At 40.6% G+C, this 12,312-nt stretch overlaps 1 protein-coding gene across 1 annotated transcript in view; it reads right to left on the reverse strand.

The window, feature by feature from the left end:
- Nucleotides 1-12,312, reverse strand: part of zmat4a (zinc finger, matrin-type 4a) — a 205,545-nt gene that overhangs the window by 29,667 nt on the left and 163,566 nt on the right. The window contains exon 6 of the mRNA XM_061730506.1: nucleotides 1,185-1,281. Within this exon, the coding sequence (XP_061586490.1) occupies nucleotides 1,185-1,281 (97 nt within the window). The remainder of the gene's footprint in view (nucleotides 1-1,184; nucleotides 1,282-12,312) is intronic.

Here is a 12,312-nt window from a genome sequence, read left to right on the forward strand (position 1 = left end):
ACAAGGTTCTTCCTCAGTCACAGCCATAATTAATTTCCACACTCAATTATTTGATCCAGAGTGACCCAGAGTGCTGTGCTGTTCTTGTTCAAGGTGGTGTACCTGAACTGGACAGACGTGAGCACTCTAGTGACAATAGGTGCAGATCTTGCTCTGCGTTCATTAGCAACTGGACACTTACAAATAGGAAGATTAAAAGAAGCAGGTGAGAATGTTTGTCAGCCCTTACTTCTGTATTTTCAGCCAAACTCCAAAAAAGCAGAAAATCATCCAAATATATTTTATTAATGATCTGAAAAAAACATTAGAAAAAGTATTTTTCTATTCTATTTCATAGATATTGCTTTTCTTTATTTAAGCAAACTACACTGTTTTCCATTAAGTTGGAACAAAACATTTTTATTGCTTATCATGAAATGATTATAAAAGAGAGATGAAAATAGAGATAAAAAAGAAGAATGCATCTGAAAAAACTGTGTAGATAACTATTAATAGACATTTACTTTTAATAGTAAAAAATATCACTTAATAATTTATTGTTTATTTTATCGTGTGACCCAATTATCTAAATGTGTCGATTTTGAAAATTCAGAGCTCTCAGAAGCTTCCCAGTTCCAAGTTATACTAAATTAAATATCATACATAACTAATGGTTTTTACTTAGCATGAACTGTCTTTGAAGTGAGAGAAACCAAGCTTTGTTTCTACCTTTTGTGATTTTTCTACACAGAAGGACAAAGAAACTAGGATTTCTTTAAATCTGGTTCAGATTCTTTAAATAGACCTATAAAGCCAACTGTAATATCTTGTTTTTAGCCCATTTCTACAGTAGCACTCTACTAGAAAGCCAGGTCCAGGAGGCTGCATATTAGCTATAACTGAAGTGTAAAAGCTTGTTGACCCACAGCTTCTCTCTTCTGAGTGCCACACAGCTACTAGTTAGCTACAGGATAAAAGCATAAAGAGGCTCAATAAGAGCAAAATGAGTCTGAAATGTCTGACCTAGATTTTAATCCTTTGTGCACACTGAAATGCTCTGTGTCTGAAATGTCCAGGACATGGACACAAACAAAGACATAGTTCCCTCCGGACGATAAGGTGTAGCACTTAGTGTTGAATGATGATTAACGGTGTAAATTATCTCTTTTGCTGCACTGAGGTACATTACTGCATGATTCACTCACTTGTTTTGGTGCTTGGAGCCCTGCAGATGTGCATGGTACTGTGCCACCGAGTTGAGTGTGACGCTGCAGACTTCACAGGTGTAACTTCGTTTCAAACCTGGAATCAAAAAGAAAACGCTCGTATTAAAGGAAACAATCTAATAAAATAGATAAATCGGCCTCATTTAGAGATCACAACAGTGTTTCACTCTCTTGCACGCAGTCAATATAGGATGTCCACCAGAACCATGAGAGCATTCATTGGCAAATGACTGACAGCGCGCTGCGTAACAGAGTCTAAACAATCATTTACACCTTTAAATATCTGATTTAGGCAAGGCAAGGCGAGTTTATTTCTATAGCACAATTCAACAACAATGTGATTCAAAGTGCTTTACAAAGGCATTAAAATATAAATAAAGAACATGATTTAAAATCTAAAGAAAGAAACATGAACAATAGATTAAAATATGAAATATGATTCAGTTTTGAAAGGTATCGGTGCTTTACTCAAAGGCAGCTGAGAACAGGTGAGTCTTCCACCTGGACTTAAATACACTTATACAGAGTGTTTCAGCTGATCTGAGGCTTTCTGGGACTTTGTTCCAGACATGTGGAGCATATAAGATGAATGCAGCTTCTCCATGTCTGGTTCTGACTCTGGGAACTGATAAAAAACAGATGCAGGTGACCTGAGGGTTCTGGAAGGTTCATACTGGATAAGGAGGTCCCTGATGTATGTTGGTCCTGGACCACTTAGAGCTCTATAGACCAGCAGTAGAACTTTAAAGTCTGTCCTCGGACGGACAGGCTGCTAGTGTTAAGAGCTCGGAGCTGGACTGATGTGATCCACGTTTTTGGTCTTAGTGAGGACTCGAGCAGCAGAGTTCTCAATGAGCTGCATTTGTCTAACTGATTTTTTTTGGTACAGTTTTGGCACATCCTGTCATTGATCTCCTCAATGCATTTACCAATAGCCTGTACAGGGCCTCGGCCTCTTGGTGACATTGTAATATATATACAAAGGCGTGTCATCTGCATAGCTGTGGTAGTTTATTATGTTGTTATTGATAATCTAGCCAGTGGGAGCATGTAGATGTTAAACAGAAGACGTCCCAGGATGGAACCTTGGGGAACTCCACATGTGATTCTAGTCTGCTCAGATTTAAAGTTACCTATAAACACAAAATACTTAGTATGTACTCTTAGTATGTTTTGAACCAGTTTAGTACAGCTCTCGAAAGACCCGCCATGTTTCTCCAGTCGTTTGAGTAAAATATTGTGATCACCTGTATCAAATGCAGCACTGAGATCCAGTAAAACTAAGACCGACACGTTTCCACCGTCTGCATTCAGACATATGTTTTAAACACTTTGGTCAGCACAGTGTCAGTGCTGTGGTGCTGTCGAAAACCTGACTGGATAGCATCATAGCAGTTATTTTGTGTTAAAAAGTTATTGAGCTGTTGAACAAAACTCCTTTTCAATGATCTTATTTAAAAATGGGAGATCTGAGATGGGCCTGTAGTTGTTCATTTTTGCAGCAGATGTTTAATAACAGCTGTTTTTAGCGGTCCCGGAAACACACCTGACATTAAGGACAAGTTCATGATCAGTAACAGGTGTGACTCCAAAATCTTTGCGACCTTTTTTGAAAAAGAGTGTTGGCAGGATGTCTAAACAGCAAAAGGAGGAGTTCAGGTCTTCGTAGTTAATGGGTTGAAACTGTGTCAAGGTGCATATGCCAACCTGCTGCTGAAGTACTGACTGCTTGTCTAATATTTTGGATTTGGTCTGTGAAGAATTTGGCAAAGTCATTGCAGGCTATGGTGGAAATTGAGTTGGTATAATGGATGACCTGTTTAAAAAAAAAAGAAAAACTAAATCACACATCAGCAGCCTCCCTATGAGATAATGGTTGCATTGCCTCAGCACCCCATTGCTGAAAATTATAAGCAGTCTGTGTAATTGCCATCATGGCGTTCTAATCCCATTGTGGTATGAAAAATGGCCATCTTGATTGCCTCGCTTGCACAATTAAGTTAGTTCCTCCCTCACTATGCCCCAGAGCAATAAGGCCATGAGAAAATAAATGTCACTACTGCTTATTGAATTACATTTCCATATTCTGCCGTATCAAAAATCCATGAATAAACATTTACTAAACCATGTCACTAAAGATCAAGTTGTTGAAGCGTAGAAAGCATTTGCTTTTTTTCATTACAGGTGTAGTGCCAGGTCATGGTGGAAATGTGCATTTAGTTAACAATTTACTTCTCAAATGAAGATGTCAGCTGTTTTCCTTCTAACATTTTGATTGAGGGCAATATTTCCCGTGGACAGACTAGCAATTTCTTTCCTTTCACATCCCTGCTGATAAGCTGCACAATAAAAACCCTGTCAGTGGGCTGCCGGCAGAACAGAGATTTCAATTTTGCACCACCGTCCCCAGACGCAGTTGGGAGCTAAAATAAAAATTCTGCAGCAGGTACAAAAAGGGTCCGCTCTGCAGCATCCCTTTGACAGCCTGCTTCTCAAACTATTTTTGAAAGGGTGAAAGATTATACCGCAGCTCTGGTATCCATCGCTGCCAGCCACCTGTGGCCCTTCCCTCTTGCCATGCCCTGCATGAGCGATGAAGCACTGGGAGCCCTCGGGCTCCTGTAGTTCTCCCCCTCCATCACCTTTACTACCTACTCTCAGAGGCATTGAAGATGAGTCATTGGAAACTTGTTTGCTGAGGAAAGAAAAAGCGGGAACTAAGGTTGAGAATGCAGAAATTGAAAAATGGGCCCTGCAGTCTCATTTATTTGGATTAAGCTGGAATTTTGTTTTCTGTATATAAACAGCTTGTGGAGCTGATAAATGAGGAAAGAAATGCTGTCTGATGTCTCCCATCTCTAGCTGAACTTCTAGGAACACTCAGGTAACTTTTTGAAGAAAAAAAAAACGTCAGTGGAAAGTCTTCAGAAAACAAGAAATGGACATTTCATTCAGCACAACGAGAAACATCTTAACTATTGAATGTGTTCAAACTTCTAAACTAAAAAAAATAAACTACACACACACACACACACACACATGATCATATACATACACACACACACACACATAGACATACACACTGGCTTGTTCACCTGCATGCTGGCTCTCTAGTTTTTGGGGTTAGGTAGCGGTAGCAATAGCTTAGCTCAGACTGCAATCAGATCTCAAGATTTAGGTCGATTGCTGTTATTGTTTTGGTTGGCTCCGTGCCGGTTTCGTGCTTTGTTTGTGGTTTTTTGTTGCAGATTTCCAGTGCTTGACGTGTGTTTCCGTGTGTTCCTGCTTCCTGGATTGGCAGTGGATGTCGTCCCCCCCCCCAAAAAAAAAAAAAATCACTGGGTTTGTATGTGTATATTTATGTATGTGTACGCATATGTATGCATATATATATGTATATATATTAAATATAGTAATAATGCACATATATATAATTTTGGTTTCTACCGTCATGGTATCAATCATTAATATGTGTGCAGACAAGGGAATAAAAAAATAAATAAATAAATAAAAAAAATAAAATAAAAAATTAACATTTAAAAGCATTTTTTGAAGAAAAACGTGTAACTAAAGGTCAGATTATGTCAACATCAAATGACAAATTAAATGAAAGGTAATGGGAGGCATAATATTGGCAGATAAAAAAATAACAACCAACACATTCTGCATTTAATGAACAAATTCATCCACGAAACGAGACTTTGCCAGCACCAAAAAATAAAACAAAACAAAACCAAAAAACAACAACCTCAGCGCTGCTTTTTTAAGCCGTTTTAATGTTGATCACAAGCTCCTAAAAGATCCCAAGGATTTTGGTATTTTAGTTCAAAATAAATGATAATCTGTAATTATGGGTGAAAAGATTTCCAACACTACAAAACCACCGTGCCGTAATGCTGCAAAACCTCTGTAGGAGTTTCACATAAAGCTTGTGGGCATGTTAATTTTTTAAAGAGGAGAAATCTGCACCAAAAGGAAATGTACTGCCATCATTAGAAGATAATCCCCAATTCCTCCTCATTACTAAAACTGTTAGCCAGCTTGGTCTCCCAGAAATATATGCAATCATCAGCACTTCTTAACATTTTATTTAGTCGTAATGGAACTTAGGGTGTTAAAAGATCTTAATAGCTTCAAACTATTACAAAATTGTTTCTATCAATTCTTCTAGGCTGAACAAAGTAAGTGTGAAAAGGTTTGCCTTTCTGAGACTGCAATGGTGCTTTTCCACTAGTATCTATTCAGCCCGGTTTGGCTTGCTTTGACTTGGTTTTAGCGCTTTTCCACCAGCGGTCCAACCGTGCCGAGTAGATACTTTTCTGTAACTACTCTGCCGAGGTTCTAAGCGTGCTGATTTGGGCTGTATCTGACATCATCACACTACATGTGGACATTGTTTGAAGAGCGACTCCGACGGCGGCTTCTTGTTAATTTCATCTGACCAGCAATGGACTTTTCAGCAGCGCCGAGACCAGCCAAAGAGAATGTTAAAAGCTTTGCCGCTTGAAGCCATTTTTTAACTTGATATCAAACACCAAGCAGCACATATACCACCTCCTCCAGGTTCTACATCTTTGGACTTATTTTCTTCTTCATTTGTGTCACACAATCAATTACGTCACAGCAGCTTCGCCCCAAACCCGACTACTTCTGATCCGGGTACTGGATTGTAATGGAAAAGAAACCGGGCTAAATTGAGTTAAGCTGAGCTGAGATGAGTAGAGCTGAGTAGGTGCTAGTGGAAAAGTGCCATAGATGGCAATCTGCATGTTCAAACTGAAATATACAGCAGTAGCAATGATGCTTGATTTGTCCATGTCTTGGAACCTATAAGACATTTGTAATGATGTGTTAATGAGGTTAAAAACTTGATTTTTATCTGAGAAATACATCGCAGGGTCACAATTTTCACGTTTGGTGATATTTCTTGCACTTTGGTCTGAGGAAAACAAGGTTTTCTTGTTTTGTGTTTTCTAAGTAAGAATTTCTGTCAAGTCAATTTTCATTAGTCATAATGTCAATATGAAGTAAATTACATTTAAGTCCTAAGACGATCACTCAGAACAATCTATAATATTGTACATAATACTTTGTTAGCAGTTTATTTGAAATTTAAAGTTGTTCTATGCAACTTCCTAGAGCTAGCAAGATTTGAAAGTGGCGCTTCCTCTAAGCCCCGCCCCCACAAACACGAACGCGCATACGATTATTAAACATTTTGGACAGCACATTTACAGCAAAACTACCCCATGTCTCATTCACCTGTAAGCGAGGTTTTAGGGGGGGCAGGGGGGGGCTGTGCCCACCCAAACGTGCATCTTGCCCACCGGCGTCTCCATCCCGGAGAGCGCCGGTGAACGGCACGGCAGCGCTGCCGTGCGCTGCAGGCTCTAAAGCCACGGCTACGCCGTACCCTACGGCGTAGCTGCGGCAACAAGCCTGCACGGCACCGCAGCGCGCTGCCGTGCCGTGCACCGGCGCTCTCCGCTCTCGCCGTGAGACGCCTACATCCCCACGGACCCCATACAGCTTCGGAGCTGGAGCTGCTGCGGCTTTTCACGGCTGCGGCTGTTCACGTGTCCACGCTCGCTGCTGCTGCTGCAGAGAGCAGCAGCAGCAGCAGCAGCGGACTAATGGCTCCCGCTCCCCGGTCACACACAGCGGGACCGACCCGCTCTGGAAATAACTACAGGTACATAATATCTATATACTGGGGTCCGTGGCCGAAGGGAGGGAGGGGGTTACACTGGGACACTGTGAGCCCAGGAGGACCCGTGGGAAGTGAACGCGTCGGGCTGGAAGCGAGTGCGCGCATGGGACAGGGCGGGGGGGCGTGGTTTAAAATGAAGACATCTGATTGGTTCTTTCCCTTCCTGGACCTGGACCAATCCGTATCATTCGGACCGAATGGGGGGGGCTTAGAGGTGCCTCTTTCAAATCTTGCTAGCTGATCAGGGATCAGGGATTTGTTGCATAGAATACCTTTAAGGGTTCAGAATTGTGTTAATTTCAGTGATATTGACATTTATCAGAAAGCACAGCTGGGGATGCTGTGGGTGCTGAGGGCATGTTTACTTCCCCATGAAATCAGTTCCTACACCCAGGGTGGGGTTGGCGAAATGTCTTTCTGTCAGGGCTTGACATTTCCTGTTTTATTTTGAAGCCCGTGTCCTTGTGTTTAAGTTCTGGTTTGACCTTCCTGTTTCCCATCGGCCCTGATCGTCTGCACCGGTGTCTCGTTAACCCTTGTGTATATCTGGTCTTGTCTTTCCCTTGCTCTCTGCTGGTCCATACTGTTTCCTCCCTCTGTAGTTTCCCTTGTGTTTAAGTCGTTTTGGATTCTTGTTTCGAGTTTTTTGCATTCCTGCAAAGCAGCGCCTTTTGTTTGCTTAAATAAATCATTGTTTTTTGGGACTCCTGCCTCCTGCCTCCTCCTACATATGGGTCCGACAACCACCGCTTCACAACACTTTCTGTGTGGAGTTTGAATGTTGTCCCTGTGTTCCCCTCACAAAACCATGCAGCAGTCCTCGCTATACACTGCCACCTCTGGTCACCCGGGGCACCAGGATTCAAGTAGGTAGGAGCGCTGGGTGATGAGAAAAAAAAAAGGACAAAATTGGGGGGATAAAAAAAAAAAAAGAAGCACAGTTGGAAAACTAGTAATTGCCAGTATAAAAACACACAAACAGAGCATGCTGACAGATAGCTTCACCTCTGCATTGGCAAGGCAAGTTTATTTGTATAGCACAATTCAACACAAGGTAATTCAAAGTGCTGTACATCAACATAAAAAGCGGCAAGACACAATTAAACAGTAAATAACACATAAAATGATAAGAAAAGAGGTAAAATAATAAAAAGCAGAAGTTGTTAAAAAGTAAGGGCAGTAGATAGGGTTGCCACCCGTCCCGTAACATACGGAATTGTCCTTTATTTGAGAAAAAAATGTTGCGTCCCGTATTGAACTAATACGGGACGCGATTTGTGCCGTATTTTCATTAACTTTTACACCATATTCTAGTTGAATTATTGAAATAAATTAACCTTTACACCAAATTCTAGTTGAATTATTGAAATAAGTAACTTTTACACCATATTCTAGTTGAATTATTGAAATAAATTTACTTTTACACCATGTTCTGGTTGAATTATTGAAATAAATTAACCTTTTACACCATATTCTAGTTGAATTATTGAAATAAATTAACCTTTACACCATATTCTAGTTGAATTATTGAAATAAATTAACCTTTACACCATATTCTAGTTGAATTATTGAAATAAGTAACTTTTACACCATATTCTAGTTGAATTATTGAAATAAATTTACTTTTACACCATATTCTGGTTGAATTATTGAAATAAATTAACCTTTTACACCATATTCTAGTTGAATTATTGAAATAAATTAACCTTTACACCATATTCTAGTTGAATTATTGAAATAAATTAACCTTTACACCATATTCTAGTTGAATTATTGAAATAAATTAACTTTTACACCATATTCTTCACCTGCAGGCTATATTATACATCTGGGCTGATGTGGACATACGTAGCATAGGAGGATATTTCAGTTGCTAGTATGGCTGGCTGTCTGTACAGTCATGCAAGTTCAATGCTATTAAAGCACTTTAAACTTTAAATCAAAGCATTTTGTTTTTTCATATAAAATAAACACATTTTTATTCAGTTTAGAAGTTTAGGGGCTTTTTTTTGGCTCCTGCGCTGCTGAAATCAGGGCGTCCCTTATTTCTATTTCTGAAAGGTGGCAACCCTAGCAGTAGAGTACAGCAGGTACATCTCATTCTTACAATGGTAAGAATTACGTTTCTATACGGTCAAAACGTACAAAGACCGGGTCAAATACAGTATTGAAAAAGTAATCTGTGTCGATTCATGCAGTGAATCAGACCATTTCTTTGGCTTGAAAATAAGCCACTGGGCTTATATTTCTCACATGCTTAGCTTTAGCTTAACTTTCTTCTTGTATCTGGCTAATTAAGACCCAGTACCTGAGCTGCTGTGAGGGAAAAGGTGGTACTATGACTGATCAGCAGGGCAGTCCTCTGTGTATATTGTTTATGAGCAGAGAAAAGGTGGTGCTGGTCCAGCGTTCATGCTAAATTAACCAGCAGCCATCTGGCCTGCTCAGATGTTTCCTGTGTAGCTCATTCCCCCTCTGACTGCAGCAGGGCATCCAGGCTGAAAGAGCATATGCTAAATCTGAATTTGTATGAAGCAAATTGTTTGCTAAGTTACAAGAGTAGATAATGGCTGCTTTTTGAATGAATTTTCATAATTAAATCATGTTTTTAAAAACATTCTCTTTAAGCAATGAAACTGTGGTGATCCCACATCATCAAACACACAAATAAGATGCATCTTTAAAACTGGACACAGTTAGAAAATGTGCAGAAAAAAGACACAAGCTGGAAACAAATGGCCAACCATCCACTGGACCAATCTGAAGCGCTAAATTAAGCCAGTTAGGGGAACTGCTTTGCTCTTTGTTTCCATGTGAAGAGAACCTTGATCAGCTGAGTGTAATTTGCCCATCTTTGAGTCTGCCATTAAGGGACTAATGGATCTAATTTGTGGTCACAGGAAGCAGTAAATAAAACAATATAGCCAGGAGTAACAGCTTTATAACTGAAGCTCTGAGCTTAGAAGGAAGGAGAAAAACTGCTGTCAGAAATGAATCTTCAATCAATGGCTGCAATGTGTCTGGAAAAATAATATTTATCTCAATGCTTTATAGCCGTGATTCCCAACCCCCGGTCCCCGGACCGGTACCGGTCCGTAGAGCCGTTACTACCGGGCCGTGGAATGGCTTGTGTTCCGATCATAATTAGGGCTGCAATGATTCGCCGACGTTGTCGACAAAAAAGCAATAATCAAAATTGTCACCAGACGTTTTTTTCCCAATGGAGTGAGGCATCTCACTTCACTTCACCTCATACAATCTCTGCCGAGAGCAGCGCTGCACGACAGGGTCTCAGCAGCTTTTCTTTTTTTTGCGTGTCAGCGCAGTTGCGGGTAACAAAACTTGGCACTGGGGGTTCTAGGATTTTTCTGAAACAGGGGCCATTATGGGGCCAAATGTAACCTTCACGGGCCAACAGTATTAAGCCCCTTTCACATAGAGGGCGCAAAGCGGGACCGCCGCCGGCTTTCCCATTCATCGTGTATGTGCTACCGCAGCACAAGAGTGGACCGCTCTGCTGGCGAGCTTGGCGGCGCGGGAGAGGCCACCTGCCACGGGCGTTTCACCTGCCTGCGTCTGAATTGAACATTTTTTAATTTCATCGCGCTGTGAGGGCATCTCGGTGCGACCAATAGGAGAGAAGGTGGTTGTCATCCTGCTGAGGACCCACTCCCCAACAGGCTGTCAAACTGCTCCCTGTTCAATCTGAAGTAGACCTGGTCATCATGGAGCTGTAGCTCCAACGAGCCTGGATTCCCCCAAATCTTCTCAAGTCTTCTCATGAGGATTTCATGGACCCTCCTTGCTGCTGCTGCTCGTCTCCTCCTCAGAAGAACTAAAGCCAGCATCCCCCCTGAAATAAAAACGGCCCAAATCATCCCCCCCCCTGAAATAAAAACGGTCCAAATCATCCCCCCCTGAAATAAAAACGGTCAGAATCATCCCCCCCCCCCGAAATAAAAACGGTCCAAATCATCCCCCCCTGAAATAAAAACGGTCCAAATCATCCCCCCCGAAATAAAAACGGTCAGAATCATCCCCCCCCTGAAATAAAAACGGTCCAAATCATCCCCCCCGAAATAAAAACGGTCAGAATCATCCCCCCGTGAAATAAAAAAAGTCCAAATCATCCCCCTGTAAAACTGCCATCCCTCCTTTCCATCCCTTATGTCATTTCATCAATGAATGTGGTTTTACTGCTATTTCAACATTTGGAATCACCAGAAAAATAACACCAGAAAAATAACTCATTTGACAATTTTCACCTGTTTCAAGTCAATTTTCACTTGAAATTAGTAGGAAAATCTGCCAGTGGAACAAGATTTATCTTCTCATTACAAGCAAAAAAATCTCAGATTTTTCTACTTATTTCAAGTGAAAATCTTTGAAAAAAAATTGTTGTTTTTTATTTACTTTTTGTATGAACAGCAGCAAAGTTGAATAAAATATCTATTTTTCATTGAAGTACCCATCTTTCTCGTGTTTATTATCATTTGCCACATAATTAAAGCAACCTCATACTAAATTTAAGAAAACAATTTTTGCATTTTTTTGTCATATAATTTCATCCAAAACTTGTATAAATCGAAATGTGGTTGTTTGAGTGGCAGCCCTGTCATGGCTTGGCGGACAATAAGTTCTGGTACCCGACCAGACTGAACAGCGCCATGCACAGGTGCTGTATGCAGGTTAGGTACAGTCAGCTGCAGAGATGAGCGGACCTCAGCAAACCTCCATGAGCCGTTTCTTTACTGGTTGTTCGAGTAAAAGAAATGGTGATGAACAAGTAGAAAATCCTACCAAAAAGAAAAGCAAAAGCTTTAATCGCAAGTACGACATTATGTATATAAAATACGGATTGTTGCAACGGGCGATTTGGAGGCGCCAAACCCACTATGTATTTTATGTGGAGAAATGCTCGCCAACGAAGCAATGAAGCCATCCAAGCTCCAAAGACACTTAACTACAAAACATCCTTCTCTCAAAGACAAACCAGTGGATTTTTTCGAAAGGAAAAAACGTGAGTTACATTTGCAGAAGCAAGTTTTAAAGGCCACAACATCAGCTAACGTCGCTGATGATAGCCTGCATTTTAAAATGCATAGTTTTTTTCTAAAATGTTTATTAAAATTGACATAAATTGTCAACCGGTCCCTGAGCTTTTTGTTTATACTTCTGCTGGTCCTTGGCTCAAAAAAGGTTGGGAACCCCTGCTTTATAGTACATGTTATCAGTTTTGTAACTCCAGGCTAAATGTGAGCAGAGAATATATCCCTTAAGTTAGTCTTATTATTTTAACTATTAAGATAAAATCATCATTTTACAGTTTTAACTGATGGAAATGGACACCATGTTCTGGATACTGGGCTGCAACTTAAGGTAATTTTCAGACTCCTA

This window comes from Cololabis saira, chromosome 9, assembly GCF_033807715.1.
Source record: "Cololabis saira isolate AMF1-May2022 chromosome 9, fColSai1.1, whole genome shotgun sequence".
Taxonomy (NCBI): domain Eukaryota; kingdom Metazoa; phylum Chordata; class Actinopteri; order Beloniformes; family Belonidae; genus Cololabis; species Cololabis saira.